The sequence below is a fragment of the Anabrus simplex genome, chromosome 2 (assembly GCF_040414725.1).
Source record: "Anabrus simplex isolate iqAnaSimp1 chromosome 2, ASM4041472v1, whole genome shotgun sequence".
NCBI lineage: Eukaryota > Metazoa > Arthropoda > Insecta > Orthoptera > Tettigoniidae > Anabrus > Anabrus simplex.
This window is the reverse complement of record NC_090266.1, coordinates 651584876-651610566: the sequence shown is the minus strand read 5'-3', so window position 1 is coordinate 651610566 and position 25691 is coordinate 651584876. Positions and strand designations below refer to the sequence as shown.

At 37.6% G+C, this 25691-nt stretch overlaps 1 protein-coding gene across 1 annotated transcript in view; it reads right to left on the bottom strand.

The window, feature by feature from the left end:
• Positions 1–25691, bottom strand: part of Zir (Zizimin-related) — a 541699-nt gene that overhangs the window by 413281 nt on the left and 102727 nt on the right. Inside the window, exon 8 of the mRNA XM_067141133.2 lies at positions 19439–19607. Coding sequence (XP_066997234.1) covers positions 19439–19607 — 169 coding nt within the window. The remainder of the gene's footprint in view (positions 1–19438; positions 19608–25691) is intronic.

Sequence of the window (25691 nt, the reverse complement as noted above, 5' to 3'; positions counted from 1 at the left end):
GGTATATAATATGGATTACAGGCATGATTTTATTTTCATGGTGTATGCTGAGGAAAATAACTGCAGCATTTCACAGAAAAACCTGCAGCAGCTCTAGTGTTAATATTAGTTCCATTCACTCTGATCATGTACAGTCCTTACTTACTGAATTTTCGGACGTTATTACTCCGACACTGGGAACAGTAAAAAACTTTTCTGCTCATACTGTTTTCACAGATACTACTCCTATTCGTTCTTCTAATATTTTTTAAGCCCACCAAGGATGAAAATTCTCAATCAATTAGTTGACCAGATGCTTCTTGATGATACTATCATTCTCTCATCATCTAATTAAACACCTCCCGGTTTGATTGTCAATAAACACGATGGTTCATCAAGATTCATTGTGGATTATCGAAAATTAAATTCTCAAATACTGTATGCCAAAATTGCAGTCAGCTTTCAGCATTTTTCTAACTCAAAATTTTTCACTGTTTTTGATCTTATAACCAGATAATATATGTAAAAAATGTTTTATTTTACTACCACCTATTCAATTCTATTCAAAATGTTAACATATGAGTTAAAACATTGTTAAAATATAAGCTGAGACATGTTTCGCCCCTTCCGCCCCTTCTTATGGGGTATCCTCAGTCAATATCAAAACCTCAATTTTTACCAGGTACCATGTGATTAAAAATAGCAATATTGATGGCTTGAAGCCGTACTCGATGTTTCGATATGGATGAAGATTTACATGTTAATGCAAAATGGTAGAGAGGGTAAAAAACAAATGCGATGTTAAGTACAAAATGGTGAGGAAAAGCATTCCAATACTGTGCCGATGTCGTAGTATTTGACCTTGGCACGTTTTACTCGATACAGCCTATGTAGGATTAGTCAACAAGTTCTAAAGTTTGTTTGTGATTAATGTCTAGTCCAGAAAAATGTTGCATTCATGTTGCAGTTCAACAGATTACTTATAGTTGGACTTATCTATTGTAGGCTGAACTGTGTGAGTTTGCCGAAGTAACATCAGACCATCCCTCGCTGTTGTGTACCTTCTTGATTAATGGTGTAATTTGACGCGAAGGGAGCATTAACGTTTATTGCTACAAATTGGACACTATGTTGAGTAATGGAATTGATATCTTGAAGAGGACTGTTGAATTGTCACTATTATCTTCTTCATTTGACTAACAAATTTTATATTGATAGTAAGCTTCTGTTGTTGAGGAGTACTGTTGATGGTTAATAGTTGAATGGGGGCTGTCGAACTGTGGTACGATATCTTGTCAGTGTTAAGTTCTGAAATGAAGTAAAAAAACCACAGTTAATTCGTTAATAATAAGAACAGAACGAAAGAAATTGGAGGAGGTTATTGCCTAAGTGTTGTTGGAGATGTGATGTTAGCGCTTACCTTTAATGTTGTTGGGCTGTTGACTTGTTGCGTGGGAAGTTTCAGGAACACTGGTGATCAGTAACGTTTTGTTCCTCATGTTGTACATGTGTCGTCTTGGTGGAGGGGAGTGGACCAGAGAAGGCGGGATTATGGGCTTATGATTGGCGCATGGGAGGGAGTTGTGTAAACTGGGAGAGGAAGAGGGGCGTGATGTGTTCATCAGCTTGTGGTTGGCGCATGGGAGGGAGTCGTGTGTGTTGGGAGGGGAAGGGGGGGGGGGTGATATGTTTGTCAACTTCTGTTGTTGAGGAGTACTGTTTTTTGTCTTGGATATTTATCTTATTGAACAAAATTACTGTTTGGTCATGTAAAGGGCTTCTGTTATCTATTGGCTCATTTAGGTTTTTATTTACATTGTATTTTTGGTCCAAGAAAATGTATAAATTCTGAATTTTTTTTTTTTTTTTTTTTTGCTAGTTGCTTTACGTCGCACCGACACAGATAGGTCTTATGGCGATGATGGGAGAGGGAAGGGCTAGGAGTGGGAAGGAAGCAGCCGTGGCCTTAATTATGGTACAGCCCCAGCATTTGCCTGGTGTGAAAATGGGAAACCACGGAAAACCATCTTCAGGGCTGCCGACAGTGGGGTTCGAACCTACTATCTCCCGAATACTGGATACTGGCCGCACTTAAGCGACTGCAGCTATCGAGCTCGGTATTCTCGAACTCGGTCGTAAGTCTGCATTTTTTTACTCTTTTTAAAATTTGGAGATCCTGATCGATTGTGGTGAAGCTGTATCCTGTATCTTTCATGTGATTACTCATTGCTAAGTGTTTGTTGTGTTTCTGGGCATTGAAATGTTCAGCATATCTGGTTATGAAGCTTCTTCCGGTTTGTCCTATATACGAACTGTTGCACTCGGTGCATTTTAATCTATAGATGCCGGAACCTAAGTATTTATTTTTGTCTGAATTTATTGTGTTGTGGTTAAAAAACATGTTTTGGTTTGAGTTTTAAAGGCTATTTTAATTTCTTGTTTCTTTAAGGGGGTAAGTTACTTGATGTATGATTGGACTGGTGTAGGTAAAGGTTGTGTACTTTGATTTGTTATTTTCTATTGGGGAGAGGTTTGTGGCTAGTTTTAATTTCACTTTGTTAATTAATTTGTTTATGATTGAGGGAATGTATCCATTGAAAATGGCTATTTCTTTTATTGTATTTATTTCTTTTTTTTTAAATTGGTGGTTGAAAGGGGAATTTTTAGGGCTCTGTACACTAAACTGTAAAATGAAGCTTGTTTATGTGATTGTATGTGCAGGAAGTTCTTGTTATTGTAATATCAAGAAAGTTAATTGAGTTATGGTCCTCATCCTCTTTAGTGAATTTGATACTTTTGTCTAGGTTGTTTAAGTAAGTTAGTATGTTTTCACTATTGTTGTGACTTTTGTCAATAATTACGAGCGTGTCATTGACATAGCATAGCCGAAGACACAATCCATTAATGTTTTTTATTATTTTGCTATTTTCAAGGTTATTCATATAAATTTCGGCGAGTATTCCCCAGATGGGGTCTCCCATGGCTAGACCTTCCTGTTTATATATCTTGTTGTTGAAGCTGAAATAGTTATTATGTAGGATGAAATTTAGTAATTTTAGGAATTCTTCTATTTCTATTAAACTTAAAAGTCTGTGTTTGGAAAGATTATTTTTTATAATTTCTGTAGTTTTTTAGCACGGATATTCGAATACATTTTGGTGACGTCAAATGAGCACATTGTATGATTAGGTTTTAAAATAAAATTTATTTAAGGTTCACATAGTTCTATTGAATTTATGGGGTGTTTGTTGTGGAATTCGAAGTGTTCCTTGAGAAATTTTGGAAGGAATTGTGAAGTTTTGTATGTCAGACTATTTCGGCTATTTATGATAGGTCGGAAAGGAATGTCTTTCTTGTGTACCTTCAGCAATGATTTGATGGTGGGTAGTTTGGGGTTCATATTGATGAGTTTTTGGTATTCGTGTTCACTGAATAAAAATGGAGAGTTTTTTAGGAGTGTTTCTAAGCTGCGATGAGTTTTTATGGTGGGATCTTTCGAGATTGTCGTGTAAGTTTCATTAGAAAAGAACTCTTCTGTTTTTTTAATGTAATCTTGTTTATTCATTAGAACTATGGTGTTGCCTTTGTCAACTTTGGTTACTATGACATTGTTGGTGTCCAATTTTTTTCTTAAATCTTGGGTCTGTTTTAGTGAGGTAAAGTTATTGTTGATAGAAACGTCTTTGACGAGAGTAGGTAATTTATTTTTAATTTCGTATCTCACATCATTCTGTCTTTCTCATGTTATTTGTTTGTTTATGTTTGATTCGGCTGCAGCTATTGTGGTGATTATGTCTTTCGTTTTGTGTGGGCTAGGCCAATTGTGTTTTAGGCCTTGGCTGGAACAGATGTATTTCCTTATTTAAAAACACAGTATCAGACAAGTTAATTGTGAACAAAGACTTAATAATAATAAAAAATCTTCCACCTTTTGATATTTATATTTGCATTTAAGCAAATCAATTAATCATACACAGTACAAGTTTCATTCCTTTTTAGAACATCTTCAGCTGTTTTACATTGTTTAGGTGAATTCACTAAGTAATTATCTTTTTAAGAACATCTTAAACACGTACCTTGTTTTTCTTAAATACTACGTAAATTTAAAATATATTAAAATAAATTAAAAACAATGGGGATGGTTGAATGGGGTAGTGAAACGAGAGGGAAATGGATCTACTTATGGTTAAACTATTTTTAAAAAACTTTCTATTTATTTGAACAGATGTTGTAAAAAAATGTTCCAGCACTTTTATCGCTAAAATATTCCGCTTGTCTTCTAATAAAAGGGTTTTTGAAAAAATAACTTTCCTTTGTCACTGTTCTGAATATTGCTAGGTATTCTCTTCATTTACTCTCTCCAAGATGGCTGCTGTTTGTTTTAAATTTAGAAAATGTCTCTTGAATTTGGTTCGTTCAGAAACCTTGAAGCTGACTGCTGTTTTGCTATTAATAAAAGAGCCTCCCCATAATCTTGTTCTTGTCAAAATCCACTCCTACTGTGTCCTTGGAGAAGCTATGGCTGAAGCAGCCTTCCGTCTTGTGTAGTAATTATCAGACAAAAAACATGAAATTCATAACCCTTGCAGCTATTGAGCTCAGTAATATAAGTATTAAAAAGGTGGAAGACTTTTTATTGTTATTAAGTCTTTGTAAATAGGATTTGATACGGGAAATGAAGCTGATTTCTTGCAAGTTAATTGTGGTTGGAATATTGTTCCATGGAGAGGTGGGTGTTTTTATGTTACTGTTCTGGTTTCTCTTCTTTTAGATATGTTAACTTGTGGTTTAATATTTTTTTGGTTTTTTGTCCAATGTGATCTGTAATTTATATGCGATGTGTCTTTGATAAGAGTTCCATTCAAGACGTGATAAGCATTGTGCAATGGTCAAATGTTCAAATTTCAATAAAACACTTTCCTGCCATGTCAATACATATTTTATTATACCTAATTCCCATACATGTTTTGAGAGCCAATTACTCTCTTCCTCAGTGGTGCCAAAACATCAATAATCTTTCGACTTGGTACATTGTTACAGATATACTTATCAACATACTTATCAAAGCAGCTGGAATTGGTAAGGTTTCAGGGGATATACTAAAGACAATGGGTTGGGATATAGTACCATATCTGAAGTACTTGTTTGATTTTTGTTTGCATGAAGGAACTTTACCAAATGAATGGAGAGTTGATATAGTAGCCCCTGTATATAAAGGAAAGGGTAATAGGCATAAAGATGAAAATTACTGGCCAGTAAGTTTGACATACATTGTATGTAAGCTTTGGGAAAGCATTCTTTCTGATTATATAAGACATGTTTGCAAAATTAATAAATGGTTTGACAGAAGGCATTTTGGGTTTAGGAAAGGTTATTCCACTGAAGCCCAACTTGTAGGATTCCAGCAAGATATAGCAGATATCCTGGATTCAGGAGGTCAATTGGACGGTATTGCGATTGACTTATCTAAGGCATTTGATAGGATAGATCATGGGAGACCACTGGCAAAAATGAGTGCAATTGGACTTGACAAAAGAGTGACTGAATGGGTAGCTCTGTTTCTAGAAAATAGAACTCAGAGAATTAGAGTAGGTGAAGCTTTATCTGTCCCTGTAAAAATTAAGAGGGGAATTCCTCAAGGCAGTATTATTGGACCTTTATGTTTTCTTATATATATCAATGATATGTGTAAAGAAGTGGAATCAGAGATAAGGGTTTTCACAGATGATGTTATTCTGTACAGAGTAATAAATAAGTTACAAGATTGTGAGCAACTGCAAAATGACCTCGATAATGTTGTGAGATGGACAGTAGGCAATGGTATGATGATAAATGGGGATAAAAGTCAGGTTGTGAGTTTCACAAATAGGAAAAGTCCTCTTAGTTTTAATTGCTGCATTGATGGGGTGAAAGTTCCCTTTTGGGATCATTGTAAATACCTAGGTATAAATATAAGGAAAAATCTTCATTGGGGTAATCACATAAATATGATTGTAAATAAAGGGTACAGATCTCTGCACATGGTTATGAGAGTATTTAGGGGTTGTAGTAAGGATGTAAAGGAGAGAGCATATTTGTCTCTGGTGAGACCTCAACTTGAGTATGGTTCCAGTGTATGGGACCCTTACCAGGATTACTTGATTCAGGAACTGGAAAAAATCCAAAGAAAAGCAGCTCGATTTGTTCTGGGCGATTTCCGACAAAAGAGTAGCGTTACAAAAATGTTGCAAAGTTTGGGCTGGGAAGACTTGGGAGAAAGGAGACGAGCTGCTCGACTAAGTGGTATGTAAATTCTAAATTCCCATGGAGGGAATTAGATATTTTTCTACCAATAGAGCATATCAAAAATCAGATCAAAAATTAGATGTATGGCTTTTCAGGCGTTTGCTCTATTAACCAGCATTTCCTCTTAGGTCTGACACTAGACAAAATGCTGGTTAATAGAGCAAATGCCTGAAAAGCCATACAACTCATTTTTTATCTGATTTTTGATATGCTCTATTGGTGGAAAAATATCTAATTCCCTCCATGGGTATTTAGAATTTCCATTTGGAATTGCTAGGCAGGCATTAATTCCATTGTGGAGTCTTATCTCCCGTATGCAGTTATCAGACTGTGCCTCATAATAGGCTTCTTGCATACACCCCAGCATCAGTGGGTAGGGTCTGACCACGGCCAACTGGATCCCTTGCTGCGCTCCTTATACCGGCCTTGACAATCGCTTGTGAAGCCCAGCATAAAGCTGTAATTGGAAAGTTTCACCGTAATGCCGCTGGAGTGCTGGCCTACTACCCATTGACAGGAAGCTGTATACCGCAAATTACCGCATTTCCAGTTTTATTCGTATGGTTTTGCTGTCGTAAATATTGGCAATGTGTTCGCAATGAGGTGCTTGTTGGCTTGATATTGAGATCTGATCGTTATGCGCCAGTGAGTTTATTTTTTATTGTGTAGTGTGGTGATTATATTTTTTATTTGTGTTTACAAATCTTGGAATTTGTGACATTCTTGTGCACCTTTTCGTACTTTGAGCAGAAATTTTATAGAAACAAGAACAAAGTGTTTTCTCGCTCTAACTTCGTCCTTAACAAGGATTTTAATTTTTGCGCTAATTCGTTTTTTAATGGTGTGTTGATTTGCTTTTTTTTTAACTGTGTTAGGAAATATTCGAATATATATTGCTGTGTGCCTTTTTTGTATTCCGAACAGGAATCATTTCACGAATTCTCTGTAGACCAGGACAAAACTACGGAGTGGCTAAAAGCAGGTAGCACTCTCATCTTAGTTTTCCGTTTCTGTTTCGGTATTTACCTTCGTTTGTTCGTTCTTTCTTTCTTTCTTTCTTTCTTTCTTTCTTACTCTGTTTACCCCTTCAGGGTTGGCTTTTCTCTCGGACTCAGTAAGGGATCCCACCTGTACCACCTCAAGGGTAATGTCCTGGAGCGTGAGACTGCGGGGTGGGGGATACAACTGGGGAGGATGACCAGTACCTCGCCCAGGCGGCCGCAACTTCTATGCTGAACAGGTGCCTTGTGTTGGGGATGGGAATATTGGAAGGCATAGACAAGGAAGAGGGAAGGAAGCAGCCGTGGTGGTGGTGGTGATTATTGTTTAAAGAGGAAGTACAACTAGGCAACCATCCTCTATATAACACTAATCAGAGGAAAAAGTGGAAGTGATCAGACACTTCGAAAAATGAAGATATCGACCAAAGTAAGACAAGGGCCGCGAAGGGCGTGAAAATGGAAGACTCCCTAGCCCTCGCAAACCTAATAGCGTCGGGGTCGGAAAAGAACAAGAATTGACCAAGGGAGGTCGGATAGGATAGATGAAAGTGAGGAGCCTGGCACAAGTAAGTGGAAGCAATACCAGGACTCAACTAAGGGCCCCGTGAACGCCAACTCACGTTCCAAAGTTCAGAGCCCCTGGGGCCCCTTTTAGTCGCCTCTTACGACAGGCAGGGGAAACCGTGGGTGTTATTCTACCGCCCCCACCCACAGGGGGGAAGCAGCCATGGAATTAAGTTAGTTACCATCCCAGCATTTGCTTGGAGGAGAATTGGGAAACTATGGAAAACCACTTCGAGGATGTCTGAGGTGGGAATCGATACCCCCTCTACACAGTTGACCTCCCAAGGCTGAGTGGACCCCGTTCCAACCTTCGTACCACTTTTGAAATTTCGTGGCAGGGCCAGGAATCGAACCCGGCCACCGGGAGTGGCAGCTAATCACGCTAATCAGGTATTTTTACCCATGAATTTTCTTTCATAGAGTAATCCTGTAGGCGGTGTCGTATTTGCCATATGACAGCAACAAAACACATTTTTATCCAAGATAATCTGAACTTTAACATTTAAACACTGACAAGTAAGAATCACTACTGCTATGACGGTAAGGCCAACGTATGAAGTGTTGTTACCTGAGCAAGGGGGCCGATGACCTAGATGTTAGGCCCCTTTAGACAACAAGCATCATCATCATCATCATCATCATCATCATCATCATCATCGAGCAGAGAACAGTTTACAATTTATTTACTCAAAATACTTTTCTCTCACTGAATTTTTATTTTAAATTCTTCTTCTTTTATTTTTTCGCTATTTGTTTTACGTCGCACCGACACAGATAGGTCTTATGACGCCGGTGGAATAGGAAAGGGCTAGCAGTGGGAAGGAACCGGCCGTGGCATTAATTAAGGTACAGCCTGATATGAAAATGGGAAACCACGGAAAGCCATCTCCAGGGCTGCCGACAGTGGGGTTCGAACCCGCTATCTCCCGGATGCAAGCTCACAGCTGCACGTTGGCGGCCAACTTGTTCCACCCTACTGCATTTCAAGTAAAAATTATGGTCTGAATTTAGCACGGCCAACTTGCCCGGTATTTAATATTCTAGTGAAAGGTATGAATGAAAAGTAATCTGAAAATATATACATTGAAATTAAAATTTAAACATGTTTGAGTGAAAATATTTATGTTATGCATACAACGAATATGGAAAAAGTAAGACTTTTATTTTTTTCCAGCCCCCTTCCTGAGAGCAGCGCTTGAATAATTTTAAAACTCTAATTGAACAATGACTCTTAATCTCAATATTAACATCAGAAGACAAAAGTATTGTGGTAAGTTCTGCTATGTATCTAAATGCCATGATAACAAAAACGATTATTATTATTCCTCACATTAAGGAACGTCAGTTGGACTACTTCATCCTCCGCAGTTTCATTTCACGACGTTGTTTTGGCACATATCAATGAAAGTAGCCTTTAGGATTAATCATTTTAACAATATTAGTCAATGTAACATATTTTTTTATTCCCTAAATTAAGATACATTGGCAATCAGAGTCAATATCAGAACGTCAGCTGGACTATGTCATCTCCCCGCAGTTTCAGTTCACATCATTTGGGCAAATATCAACGAAAGTAACCTTTAGGATTAATAATTTAGCAGTATTAACCTATGTAACATTCTCCATAACTCTAAATTATGGTAAATCGGCAATCAAACTCAATATATTTTCCATAAAGAAGTATGCATTTCTACCGCAAATAGGTCAGCCGCCAGTGCCACGTGTCGAGTTGTGTAACTACTCCGATTACAGTGCGTGGACCCGATTGTCAAGGCCGGTAAGGAGCTAGCTAGAGCGACGCATCAAGTCGGCCGTGGTCTGACACATCCCACTCTGACGAGTCTAGTGTCAGACCTAAGACGAAATGCTGGTTAATAGAGCAAACGCCTGAAAAGCCATACATCTAATTTTTTATCTGATTTTTGATATGCTCTATTGGCGGAAAAATATCTAATTCCCTCCATGGGAATTTAGAATTTCCATTTGGAATTGCTAGGCGGGCATTAATTCCATTGTGGAGTTTTATCTCCCGTATGCAGTTATCAGACTGTGCCTCATAATAGGCTTCTGATAAATTTCACCTGCATACACCCCAGCATCAGTGGGTAGGGTCTGACACATCCCACTCCGACGAGTCTAGTGTCAGACCTAAGACGAAATGCTGGTTAATAGAGCAAACGCCTGAAAAGCCATACATCTAATTTTTGATCTGATAAGTGGTATGTTCCGAGCTGTCAGTGGAGACATGGCGTGGGAGGACATCAGTAGACGAATAAGTTTGGATGGTGTCTTTAAAAGTAAGAAAGATCGCAATATGAAGATAAAGTTGGAATTCAAGAGGACAAATTGGGGCAAATATTCGTTTATAGGAAGGGGAGTTAGGGATTGGAATAACTTACCAAGGGAGATGTTCAATAAATTTCCAATGTCATTGAAATTATTTAAGAAAAGGCTAGGAAAACAAAAGATAGGGAATCTGGTACTTACAATGATCCCCATAAGGAACTTTAACCCCATCCATGTAGTAATTAAAACTGAGAAGACTTTTCCTCTTTGTGAAAATCACAACCTGACTTTTAATCCCGTTTATCATCATACCATTGCCTACTGTCTATCTCACAACATTATCAAGGTCATTTTGCAGTTGCTCAAAATCTTGTAACCTATTTATTACTCTATACAGAATAACATCATTTGCAAAAAGCTTTATCTCTGATTCCACATTTTTACTCATATTATTTACATATAAGAAAACATAAAGGTCCTATAATACTGCCTTGAGGAATTCCCCTCTTCATTATTACAGGGTCAGATAAAGCTTCGCCTACTCTAATTCTCTAAGTTATATTTTGTAGAATTATAGCCACCCATTCAGTCACTCTTTTGTCTAGTCCAATTGCACTCATTTTTGCCAGTGGTCTCCCATGATCTACCCTATCAAATGCCTCAGATAGGTCAATCACATTAGTCCATTTGACATCGTGAATCCAAGATATCTGCTATATCTTACTGGAATCCTACAAGTTGAGCTTCAGTGGAATAACCTTTCCTAAACACGGACTGCCTTCTATCGAACCAGTTATGAATTTTGCAAATATGTCTAATATAATCAGAAAGAATGCTTTCCCTAAGCTTACATACAATGCATGTCACACTGACTGGCCTGTAATTCAGCTCTATGTCTATCACCCTTTCTTTTATACACAGGGGCTACTATAGGAATTCTCCATTCATTCAGTATAGCTTCTTCATGCAAACAATAATCAAATATATGGTACTACAGTATATCCCCAGAAATCTTATCAATTCCAATTGTTTTTCTAGTTTTCAACTTTTGTATATTATTGTAAATGTCGTTGTTATCGCAGGTATTAGTCACCTCCTCTATCTGGACATTATCCTTGTAACCAAAAATCTTTACATATTGCTGACTGAATACTTCTGCCTTTTGAAGATCCTTGCAGACACACTCCCCTTGTTCAGTAACGATTCCTGGAATGTCCTTCTTAGAACCTGTTTCTGCCTTAAAGTAGGCCTACCTATAGATACCCTTCCACTTTTCACTAAAATTTGTATGACTGCCAATTATGCTTGTCATCATATTATTCTTAGCTGACTTTAATATATCCACCAGGACGCACATAAAATGCCGTCAGTTGGTACACTTATTTATTTAATCTTAACTTTGCATAAACATACACATACCCTAATCAACTGCTGTCACAAACAAAATACACACATCAACAAAATGCCATTTTAACAACTGCCTAGCACTAACCACATGCTACATGGAGATTGCAACCTTAAAACACAGTTGAAACAGTTGACTGCTAACAGCATGTCGATTCAACACAACACGAGGTCACAAGTATACTCCTGTTAAACCATAACTCTTACTAAACAATAACTCATCTCTACCATCAAGACCACCTCTTTATACATGTGCCTGGCCAGACTTCTAGAAAGATACATTTTCTCATAAATTCCAGAGTGCTTAAGGACTAGATATAATGTACAGGATATTCTACAGAGTTCTTGTCTACCTAGTACTATTCTGGATGTTGCAGTGTGTTTCACAATTCTGTAGTGGATTACAAATCATATATACAGGTAATAATAAATTATCTACAGGTTCTTACAATAACTAAACTTATATAAATATCTATATGCAACAAATGTTTCAAGATATAACCTCACAAATAACGCGATCGTAAACTAATAATGATATTAGTAAGTGGATGTACATCACAAGTCATAATAATCATAATCGAAAAATAACAATAATAATAATAATAATAATAATAATAATAATAATAATAATAATAATAATTCGAGCACAATACTTGCATTATTTACCCATGGGTGAGAGGATATTGTTTTCAGGTTATATCAGTTCATCAAACTTGCATCAACTTCACTGCTAGATTCAATTTCCTAGTTAGTTCCTTCAATTTCTCCCTATTTCCACAGCCATAGAATTGTAGGCTACATAAATACTACAACATTAACCAAATATTTAACGAAGAATAAAATTCTGACATGTTCAATATACATGATGTAATAAATGAAGAGTAATGTAGTTGACAAAACAAAGGCGTGATAAAGTAAAGATTCCGCTAAGCAAATGTCAACACCTTGGTCATCGTGGTTTTGCTTCCTCTGCAAAAGAAAAAACAAGTTGCCTAAATGCGACTCATTTATGTTCACTGATTTCCTGAGCCCTGTTGACGTTTGCTGGCAATAATTCGGTCAATGTTAAGCTTGATGGTGTCAATTCAACAATTATTATTAAAATGATTTCACGGAATTTTAACACAAATATGACTTATTCATGATATTCACTGAGCAGTAACTAAAATATAAACAAATAAAAATAATAAAATTAAACATGTGATTTAGTAGAATGTAATGATGGTCTTTCAAGACTGAAACATATCATTCTGTCTTTAAGTAAATGATATCTTTTATAATCTGCTATTAAATGTTTTATTTTTTTCAGGTATTTTCTGATTTTATTTCACCTGCATTATTATTACATATTTATTACATTATTACATGTATTAATAATACATTATTATACAAGACGTAAAGCAGCTTCAAACGTAGGTCCTCCAGAGTCACGGTAGAACTGGAGTTGAACAACAGTAAGAAATTGAGACAAAGCTCCCTTCTCAAAAAATGAACGGCAATCAGCCTCATATTTCTGCATTAGACTCAATTTAGGGCACATTAAGCAAGCTCAAAATAAATAACAGCCAACCTGGAAGGAGTGAAAGAAATGAACATTCAACAATAATTAGAACAGTGTCAAGAAGTCAATCATTTTTTAAAAACCTTTTAACTGGAAGACAAACAGATATTTTAGTGTAACAGAGTTGAAACTTTTAACAACTATTCCAATGAATAGATATAGATTTTTAAGTAGGCTAACTATGTATTGAGGGGCTGCCTGGCCGAGGCGGTAAAGGCGTGCTCGGTTCGCCCGGAAGGACGTGGGTTCGAATCCCCGTCAGGAAGTCGTAACATTTAAGAAAAGAGATTTCCACTTCCGGAGGTGCATATGGCCCTGAGGTTCACTCAGCCTACACCACAAATGAGTACCAGGTTAAATCCTGGGGGGCAAAGGCGGCCGGGTGTAAAGCTAACTACTCTACCCCATCACGTGCCGAGGTTAACAATGGTGGAAGCCTTTACCTTCCACTCCTCCAAGGGCCTTCATGGCCTGTACGGAGGTGACTGCTTTTTTGCTTTGCTAACTATGTATTCATCCTGTCTCATTTCATCAACCCATTAACCCCCACATTGTTTTAACATCATTTAATTTATATTCAAATAGTTTTTAAGAGGAACAATGTACCTGAAAATAATGTACTCAGAAACTTAGCAATTCACCTAAGCTTAACAACAGCTGAAGATGTTCTCAAGTGAGAACGAAACATGTACTGTTTATAATTAATTAATTTGCTAAAAGGCAAATAAAAAGTATCAAAAAGGTGGAAGATTTTCAATTACTGTAAGTCTCTGTGACTATTTATTTGCGACGCTTCTACTATCTATATTGGCTTAACACACCTTTCACTTTGCATATGTTATGAGAATACGTCATAAGATACATATATTTTAATATTAACAGCTGTACTTGACGTTACACCACCTCTCAAATCTCAACTATATGTGAATATTCACCATCCATACCTTATTTTATGTCACTCCCATGGTGTATATCTTTCCTTGTGCTTGCATCGTCTAACTGATCCAATATATTCATATTTAGCATCTACCACCCATATATACGTCTCATAATTACCATAACACACATTATCATACTCAAATTAACTCATATCTCTCCTTTCTTCATTATAAAACCTTCCATTAATTCCATTTCATCTTTCTCAATACCATTTCTCATCATTCGTAACCTCCATAATAAATGCAATTACTAAGACGTAACATTCTTCTTTACAGAAATACTCCTTTAAATAGATCAATTATCTTCCAAAATGACGATGCTTAACCTTAAATACTGCGTTCGTGCATTTAACAACATTACTTTACAAGGAATAACTCGACTATATCTTTCACTTCCTCTCATGAGATCCACCTGTGACGTAATCGTTGACCGAATGGTTTCGCGAGATCCGTAGATAGTATTCATCATATGACACTCTTTGCATTCAGCTGTTAGATAACTTTTCTTCCTACTCATATTCTCAATTACCTTGGTAATTCACTTATTTCATGCATAGCCATACTCCACGAGATATCAATCTAATTATACACTAACTTAATATAGTATTAGCAGCTTAAATGTAATGCACTTCACTTCACTGTTTCACTTGCACTCTTAAATATTTACACTTAGAATACTCTTAGAATACTCTATTCTACTATTCTAATGCATATGCCTAGCTAAATTAAGAATTATAATACTTATCACAAACACTTAGCTCGTCTTTCATCATATCAGCCGTCAGTTGCTCTCCTCCTCCTCGTCACATTGCTGGTTCATTGGCCATTGTTCGAGGTTCGGTTGGATACCTCATCTCAGCTTAGGTAGGTTTAGCTGGTTGGATGATATCACCCTCCAGGTTGGTCCATCTGGATGCTTAGCAAGTCATCTTCTTCTCAGAATACCCGCCAATATAATTAAATAATGTCGACAAGTAAATGTTCATTTTAAGTTTTTCTTAAAGTAATATTTCTTTTTAAATTATTCTATTAGTCTTCTCTTGTGTTCTAGTTAACCAATTCTCTAAATCTGCGTAAGATCTTCCGTCTTGTCTTACGAAAATCTTCAAATTTAAATTATTTGTTCTCTAAAAATATTATTCATTCCTTGATTTTTCTTCTAATGGAGTAATTCTCTCCTATCCATTTCTTCTTTTACGACTTCCAATTAATGATTTCCGATGTATCACTGATCTTGTGCCGCGGGTTTATCAGTGTGCGTATTTAAATAAATTATCGTATATCCCGCTGTATTTATATTTTACACAGTGTTTCTGCAGGTATTTTGCCGTTTTCTCTTAAATTATAATGGTTATTCTTCAAAACTTCTGGCGTAATTTTTACAATTTCCTTTCTTCGACGCAGCAACAGCCATTTGCTTCCTCCCTTCTCGAGTTCAGTTTTTCAAGTAAGTTTTTTCAATAATCTCTATTATTTTACTTGTTTTTTTTAAACAATTCTCCTGACATTGCTCTGTTCTGCACCGCCTTTGAAAAGTAGTCGTTCCCAGTTAATCATGGCCCCCTATTCTATCCACATGTCAAGACTTTCTTGTATACTCTCTTGCGCCTTTCCTAGGCGCCGTTTTGGAACACATCCGAAAATGCAACGGGCACAATATGTTACGAGTTGTACTTCCGAATGTAATACAGAGTAATTGGAAGCATTCTTTGGATAACTGCAGCTGTTGAAAGCCAGACCTTCATTTTTAGTATATTTCATGCTTGTTCTCTACAGTTATCATATCAGGATTTAACACATCTATAACTGTGACCGCGGGCTTGCGGAGGAGCAACTCCTTATTAACATCACATTCAGTGTCTTCCCATGACTTTTGGCCACTCCGTGTACTGTAGGTAATTTCTGGAGAGAATTAGGTTTAAAATGTGACAACAACAATGAAAATGATTGTTTTACTTATCAATATACTGTCCCCTTCTCCGGGGTCGCTCAGTCGGCGGAGCGAGAGTCCCAAAAGGGTGGACCGTTCGCAGGGCCGATTATGCTATTAAGGGACAACTTCATAGAATTTATATTTTCAGGACCCTTGGTGACTGGATAGGTGACACAATATAAATGAAAATCAGGGCAAAATAACAACAACGTTTATTAAAAACATAATGGAAACTCAGTCTGGACAAATGCATGGAAGAAAAAAAAAAATTATTAAATACAATGTGATTTTTGCAATAAAAGGAATATCTCAATCTTTAATGGCTTGTGAATAAATGAATACGACTGTAAGTCCTCGCATGCTTCTGGAGTTAGATTCCATTGCTTCTCCAATGAAACTCCACCTAAGATTTTACTCTGTAACATCGAATGAATCACTAAATTAGCAAAGCTGTCATTTCCCGTTATAACTCATGTTTAGTCATTTACAGGTAAAATAATTTCATACATTTTGAAGAACAATTACTATTAACTCAGCATTTACTTGTTCAAGAAAATTTCTTGAACATTCATTTCACTCTACCTGTGAAAAATCCTCTAACTCATTTTGTCATCATAAAATTCCTTTACAATTTCATTTTAGTGTTGGGAAATATTTTTACAAATTCTTCACTTTAGCGTTTGGAAATATTTTTACAATTTCTTTGGCATAACTCCCTCTCTCTCGTAGACTACGCTTGACTGTATTCTTTCCTTACTCTATTTAACCTTTCTAAATTACCTAGCATTTCATGGATGGATAGAGCATCATGTGATCCTACACGGAATCAACAACAACAACAACAATGCATCACAGTCACAAAAAAAATATACAAGATAAGTTTCCTTGGAATGATAAAAGTAAATGACACCAAATAACCCAATTCTACCAACTGGTTATAAGTACATTTTTATCACACAATGAATCTATAATATTTATTATTATTATTATTATCCAGTCATTTATCTCGTCTTCCTCTTGAGTTTTATTGAAGATCCTTATAATCATCTGACCAGAATAAAACTCGCTCATGACTGTAGTTATGATGATACAGAAAGCCAAATTTCTCTCTCGAAGAATAACCATCACCATCGTCAGTGATAAGAGCTCAAGAGCCTCGAAAACATCTAATAACGATTAAGTCGTGTATTATTCATATCAGTGGTTGAGCCAGAAATAGACCTATTATAGTCCCTAAATCCGTACATCCTCATAAATCATTATCGCCATAATCATTCATTACAATCATTGTGACTCATAATACCGTTTAGGCCCGACATGCACCCTAGTAGTCCCATGTCGTCCATTAATGGCGAACTCCATTATCACAATGACCATACAAGTTGAATCTCAACAACTTTTACATTATCCGACCTTTACTATTTTGATCATTATTATTATTACTATTATCCTATAATGGCTCCTAGATCGTTCTCTCGAAGAATATTTCTAACATTCGTCGTTCACTTTCCCTTCTACCATCAATCACTACACATGACTAACAGGGTTTTAAAACTACGATTTAATTATAGTTTACTCCTACATTTAATCATATCTTCATTTACTATTTTTATGAGTTTAATTTACTCTTATTATTATTATTATTATTATTATTATTATTATTATTATTATGATTGTTAGTAGACCTTACTCCCTTAAATCACTTTCGAAGATCATAATCATTCACTCTTGTCAACTCGAGAACAACTGGGATTATTCATCATCACGTCCAAAAATAAAATTATCATTATTCCAAGAAAATGCAAAGATAGAACAATATTGAAATTACAAATCAACGAAGTAAGGAATGCTCTCCCATCACCATTACATACAAAATTACTAAGGAAACTACTTTACTCTACGCAAGAATACAATCTAGTCATCTACTAAAAGAGAAGAAATTTTACAAGGGTACTCATATTTCCGGTGAAAATCCTTGGCGTCGGGATGCTGCTTCAGGCGACAACGTCTCTTGCCTCATCTATGGTGGTTTACGGATGTACAAAGTCATCGCGTTGGCGTGCACTCTGGAATTTAGTTCCTCATGACTGTAGCTATATTCAGCGTCTTCTTTTTACTCCAGCAAAGTCCCAGAAAATCTCTCGATTTCCCTCTTGATCGCCGCATGTCGACAACTTGGTTTCCTCGGAGATAGCTGAAACTAAAATATTCTATTAGCACAGGGATCCACACTAGCTATAACTCACTAAGTTATGTACAACACTTAACTTGGCGCAACGATGTACTTTAGGTCCATTATTACTATAAGCTTCGTCTTCTGAACACATTCATTAAGTTACGATACGCCTTAGGCTGACAAATAATAGGGCTGACTATTATGATGATTAAATAAAGGTTAGATTTCCTCTCGCCTATCCACTTGAGATCGTGATTTCCTTTCATAATGTCCAATGGAACATTCCTAAAGCTTCTATGGCAAGAATCGGCTTTAATGAGCACGCTGACTGTCTGCGGTTTAACATTTTCCACCCGGGAGAATGCACGACTGTAATAAGCTCGCTGGATACTGCGTTGAGCTAACAATGAATTACACTGGCATTCAAGTAATGTAATGATCGTGCCCTACAAGGATTACACTAGTATTCACGTCGTCTGAACATATTCTTCTTTCCCGTAGAGAATACACGGTTCGACTTCTCGTAAGAAACAACTGTCCGACGTGCTCTTGAAAAACTGTTCTGGCCGTCGTCTCGTAAAATTTCTCTTGAACTGTTCTGACGTTCTTACCCAAGAACTTCCTTCGACTTAGTTCCAGAACAATCCTAATATTTCCAGCACTTTCCTCAATTTCTATTGGCTGGTAATCGACCTGCGCCATAGCTCGTCCTTGACCGCTACGAGTGGATTTTATGAGAACATTTCTCCTCCCCTTTGTCGTCTGCCGGTGTCATGACGTAACTGCGCTCTGGTCGCCCTCGATCAGCTGTTGACCTAGTTTCGGCCGGCTCGCTCTCGCACAACTGTGTCACAGCTGGTACACGCGCACTCGTAAGCAATGCTCCGTAATAAATATTCCCAGCTTTCTCAAATTAACTGAGGTACCATTTAGACGGGTACAATACCTAACAAATAAAATAATATCATTGGCTTTATGTCCCACTATTTTTACGATTTTTGGAGGCCCCAAACAAAACATAGTACGCATTAATAAAAAATGGAGACCGCATTGTTTAGTTAGGTATTCTTATTTATTATTACAATTGGCTTAACGTCGCACCAACACAGGTAGGTCTTATGGCGACGATGGGATAGGAAAGGGCTAGGAGTGGGAAGGAAGCGGCCATGCCCTTAATTAAGGTACAACCCCCAGCATTTGCCTCGTGTGGGGAGGGGGGGATGCGTCTTATTATCATAATGTTTAATTTCGCATGTTTTGAGGTTGTTTCAGTAATTAAGAGAGAGAAACAAGGATAGTAGCAAAACTCACCTAAACTATAAGAACCAGAATTTTCCTTTTCACTTCCAGAATCTCGGTCTAGGCTGTTAACTCCATTAATTATGTTCATGACATAAATTGCAGTCCAAGCAAAAGGCATCCGATATTTGCCCAGTCTTTCACATGCAGCAACAGCATTGCAGCGTACTTTATCTCTGCTCTGAAAGAATATTAGTATATTAAAAAATGTGTCAGATGGATGAATTAACTTACAAAAATGATATGATTAAAATGAGGTAAAAATGAAAGAACATATGCATAAAAGCTTATGTGTAGTAGAGAAGGAAACATAATAATTAATTCTTTTAAATCTGCATACTCCCTTGATCAACTCTCGTGCTTTTCCGAACCCAATGGTATTAGAGCATTTGAGGCCTAAGGAGTTTTTTATTTTCACACCCTTCATGGCCCTTGCCTTTCTTTGGCTGATACTTTCATTTTTCAAAGTATCTGACCCCTTCCATTTTTTCCCTCTGATTAGTGTTAATAGAGGATGGTTGCCTAGCTGTACTTCATCTTAAAATAATAACAACGACCACCACCATCACTAGATCTGCATGTAAATCACACACAAACACATTTTTTAAAGAAAAAGCAATCTTTATTTTCACAATCTCAATTATTCTTTCCACAATTTTATTGAAAAATTATCATAAATTTAAGCATAACATACCTAAGCAAGAAAATACGGAGTGCACAGTATTTCAAAATGCTTTTTGTTCCAAAATAATATCCACTCCTGTCAGAAATGGAAAGATAAAGGCTTACGGTTACCTAAGAGAGTAGTGTTTATCAAGTCCTCAGCCAGGAGGTTATCAGATCCTCAAATAACATCACCAAAGTTATGTGGTTATTCGAAAATCAAACCGATGGCAGCACCATAATTAGGCGTACAAGGCTTTGCAGCAATGATGACCTCACAATTAACAACTTTCATAACACTCAAACGCCCTAGTATTGTTCCGAACATTGTCATACATTACCTTCAACATCTCAGCTTCCATAGCCATAAATAAGACTGAGACTTCAGTGGAAAATATACCGTGTAATCCCGAATACCACCTGCCACACCGAATAAGACCTGCATACCTGAATTTCTAACGACAACATTTGGTAAGAAATAAATTACATGTTTACTTATCAATTTTTAAATTTCTGCAAATGTGCCATAAAATTGCTCATTTAAAACACTTTAAAAGTAATAAAAACACTAAAAACACAACAATGAGAAATAAGACTAGTTCAATGTACAAATCAATCACGATTCAACATCATCAGAACTACCACCATCGAAATTTTGATTGCTGACACTTTCCCATACAGTCACTACTATCAATAGAATTTGAAATTCAACATTATTCTTGAAACTTTTCCTCACCAAGTCATTGGAGATGTGATCCCATGCAGTCTTCATCCATTTGCAAAGAAATTCCACTTTGGGGCATTTCACTCATCTAGTTGATACCACTGTGTGATCGCAAACAGACGCCATCTACTCGGTGTAGAAGCTGTTTCAATCCAGCTTGCAAAGGGTGGTTCACACAAACACAAACATGCTGTAGCATAGAGGTCAGCCCTCCTGGAATTATTGCCATATCAGTTTTTCCTTTACTTATCAATTCCTCTGTGGCATCTGTAGTATGCCTGCACTAACTGTCGAGAACAAGAAGGCTCTTCTTCTGCAATAATGTTCCCGAGTGACGTTGCCAAACACACTTCACCCAGTCCTCAATTAGCTCACTGTTCAACCAGCTAGATTCTTAGGTACAAACAAAAATACCAGATGGCAAATTTCTTTACAGAAATGTTTTTCTTTTCAGAACCACATACGGAGGAAGTTCCCCTCCGTCATATAACATGCATAACATTACCGTGTAGCAACGCTTTTCGTTACCACCTGTCCTGGTAGTAATGCTTTCAATGCCCTTTATGTGAACCATATTGTCTAGTGGCATTTCGAAATATACGGGTGTCTGATCAGCATTTGCAATTTGAGAAAGCAAACAGTAATTTTGCTTCCGCAAACAAATAACGTTGCGATGAAAGGTCGACCCTTCCCAGAATGGTTCTATTTCCAACGCCACTTTACATGGCAGGCATGACAGCAGACTACATTACATTGGCTATGTGTCGCTTACATTGCCAAAGTCAGGCTCATATCTGTACGTTAAAGAATGGAACTACTGTAAGCTTTTAAACTTCTTACTATTAATAATGGGAGTAACAGGGAAAAAAAAAAATCTATGGACAAGCTCTAAACCTTCACACACTGTTGTCTTCAAGATGGGCTCTTATCTCATCATGCCCAGTTCTTCTTGTTCTATACACTCACAGCACCCAATTAGCCAGTTTCTGCTTCCATGCTCACTGAGTGGGCTACTCCAGAGACAGATCTTCAGTCCTGATGTAGGAATTGTGGAATTCAGAGAGGCCAAGCAATCATATGTAAGGGAGAAATATAGTTCATCAGGAAAAGAATGGACGATAACAGCTGAGAAAGAGTAGTGGCATTTCTGAATGTGGTAGGACTTGTTTGTGCTGTTATCACTTAAATTGAAACTAGATACAACCTGTGACAATAAAGTTCGGTGAATGAAGTCAGAACGGTCGATCCGGCAACACTGGCAGCACGCAACGCTGCACCTGCGCAGCAGCAGGTTTTTGACCACCTGCTCTCAACGTTGCTCAGTTGAGCATCGTGTGTGTGCCGTGTTTAGTGCCTTGGTTCTGAACTGCAAACATGAACATGAACGACCAAAAGATCAATGTACAGTTCTGTTTTAAGCTTGGCAAGACACCGAAAGCAACGCATGCGATGGTGGTATGTGTTCATGAAGATCAAGCACTGTCCTTGAAGTGTGTGTACGAGTGGTTTGAGAGTACTAAAGGGCGTGAAAAAGGCGAGAGAACAAATATGAAAACCTTTTCCACGGTGCTTATTAAATAAAAACAGTGTATTAAAAGGTGTGTAAAACACCTGACAACAAATATAAAAACATTTGCAGTGGGCCCCTGTAAAAGTATCAGTGCATTATTGCGAATTGCACTCTTCGACCATAAATTATTTGGAAGTTTGGAGATTGGACTGCTTAGTCACAGTAAACACATCCACAGACAGCCTTGAGTTCGGAGTGAAGTGACACGGAAGAAAATTATACGCGGAAACAAATTAAAGCCAAGGAAGACAACGATTTGGAGGTTAAACTTGGCCATGTGCAAGAGAAATTAATTTGACAATCATCTGGAATGCGATAACACTCCAATCGACTTGAGTCAAAACTCGACGGTGCAAGTTTCAACATACGCGCCAATCTTGAAAGATTACAAGATGAAAGATGCGGATGCCTGTCTACTTCCTGGATTTGTCTTCATTAATAAATGATTTCACGACTTTTTCAGTCCCTATAACGGGGCTACCACAAGACAAATATACACCATGCTAGTCACTTCACACGATTATATTACTAAACATTACGTTCTATCATGCGAAAAATATTTGCTACCCCTACCCTTCACTCCATCACTCAATACAGAATACATTTCTAACTTCTGAATGGAAAGTGAAATACAAGCACAAACAGGCTTAATGGGTTATTCAGCAATATCAACGACAACCAGAGCAAAACTGAACTTTCCTAAGGCTAAAGGCTTGCTTCCCAAAGAAATAATTTACTCTCTAAAGTTCCGGAATTTAAAGCCACTTCCCGTTTTCGTGTACCTTTCCCCGAACTGCCTCCTGTGGTGGAGAGACTATCTGAATTGAAAATCATGTTCCCTTCACAATGGCTGATAAAGAAAAATTTCAGGGCTGGGAAAAATGTGATCGTACTGAGCGGTAATAATGACATTTTAAGATGTGATAAATGAGGTATTTTTAAATAGCTTTAATACAATGTGAATCGGGAGTTTGAATTTGTGATGTGCTAAGCGAGAAATAGCCTTAATGAAGAATGCACACTGTCAGGTTACACTGTGTTTTCTCACGTCTAGTTAAATTTCGGAAAGGCTATTCCTGAGTAACTTATAGCAAAAAGGTTGAAATATGTTTTCATGATAAATATGAGGTTAAGTTAGGTTAGGTGACTCTGTCTGAATAAGGAAACTGAAAAGGTTACCATAGAAGCACTGGAGTGATACTACTCCAATTCTTCAGAATGAAATTGAACATCCGTGTTCACATCTCAGAATTAGAAGAATAACTTACGAGTACGCCGTAATATGGCAATCTGCAAAAATGCAAGTTTTGAACAAACGGATTGCCGTTACATACCGATTGTAATGTGTAATACCAATATAAATGGTCCGTTATTGGACATTATAAATTTTCCAGCTAGCTCATTCTTGGTTGCCAGCGTTTCGCCCTCGTGTGCTAGGGTGGGCTCATCAGTTGGTACCTAGCACACCTACCAATACGCTGGCTAGTGCATACCGTGGAGGCCACTGCGTAGGCTAACTGGAGCCACCGGCAGTGCCAATGCACTAAGAGACTTTGTCTCATCACTAAAAATTGATGCCTGCTTGGCCATCAGATGATATAGATGTTGATTCCCATAGGGAATCTGAAATATTTGTCCTGAATGAGCAAATTTATAATACCAATATAAATGGTCCGTTATTGGACATTATAAATTTTCCAGCTAGCTCATTCTTGGTTGCCAGCGTTTCGCCCTCGTGTGCTAGGGTGGGCTCATCAGTTGGTACCTAGCACACCTACCAATACGCTGGCTAGTGCATACCGTGGAGGCCACTGCGTAGGCTAACTGGAGCCACCGGCAGTGCCAATGCACTAAGAGACTTTGTCTCATCACTAAAAATTGATGCCTGCTTGGCCATCAGATGATATAGATGTTGATTCCCATAGGGAATCTGAAATATTTGCCCTGAATGAGCAAATTTATAATACCAATATAAATGGTCCGTTATTGGACATTATAAATTTTCCAGCTAGCTCATTCTTGGTTGCCAGCGTTTCGCCCTCGTGTGCTAGGGTGGGCTCATCAGTTGGTACCTAGCACACCTACCAATACGCTGGCTAGTGCATACCGTGGAGGCCACTGCGTAGGCTAACTGGAGCCACCGGCAGTGCCAATGCACTAAGAGACTTTGTCTCATCACTAAAAATTGATGCCTGCTTGGCCTCCACGGTATGCACTAGCCAGCGTATTGGTAGGTGTGCTAGGTACCAACTGATGAGCCCACCCTAGCACACGAGGGCGAAACGCTGGCAACCAAGAATGAGCTAGCTGGAAAATTTATAATGTCCAATAACGGACCATTTATATTGGTATTATAAATTTGCTCATTCAGGACAAATATTTCAGATTCCCTATGGGAATCAACATCTATATCATCTGATGGCCAAGCAGGCATCAATTTTTAGTGATGAGACAAAGTCTCTTAGTGCATTGGCACTGCCGGTGGCTCCAGTTAGCCTACGCAGTGGCCTCCACGGTATGCACTAGCCAGCGTATTGGTAGGTGTGCTAGGTACCAACTGATGAGCCCACCCTAGCACACGAGGGCGAAACGCTGGCAACCAAGAATGAGCTAGCTGGAAAATTTATAATGTCCAATAACAGACCAGTTATATTGGTATTATAAATTTGCTCATTCAGGACAAATATTTCAGATTCCCTATGGGAATCAACATCTATATCATCTGATGGCCAAGCAGGCATCAATTTTTAGTGATGAGACAAAGTCTCTTAGTGCATTGGCACTGCCGGTGGCTCCAGTTAGTCTACGCAGTGGCCTCCACGGTATGCACTAGCCAGCGTATTGGTAGGTGTGCTAGGTACCAACTGATGAGCCCACCCTAGCACACGAGGGCGAAACGCTGGCAACCAAGAATGAGCTAGCTGGAAAATTTATAATGTCCAATAACAGACCATTTATATTGGTATTATTAATTTGCTCATTCAGGACAAATATTTCAGATTCCCTATGGGAATCAACATCTATATCGATTGTAATGTGTGTCGGCTTTTTCCTGACTTTTATGCAAAAATCCGATATAACAACAATCCTTTAAGTATCATGAGTAAATTTTTTGCCGTTATTAATTGTTGCAAATAGAGGATTGTGGCGACGTTTAGTAAATTAACAGAGGCTTGCAGACTGAACGTTGAAAGGCATAACAGTCTATAATCATAATGTATGTATGTATGTATGTATGTATGTATGTATGTATGTATGTATGTATGTATGTATGTATGTATGTATGTATTTATGTATGTACGTACAAA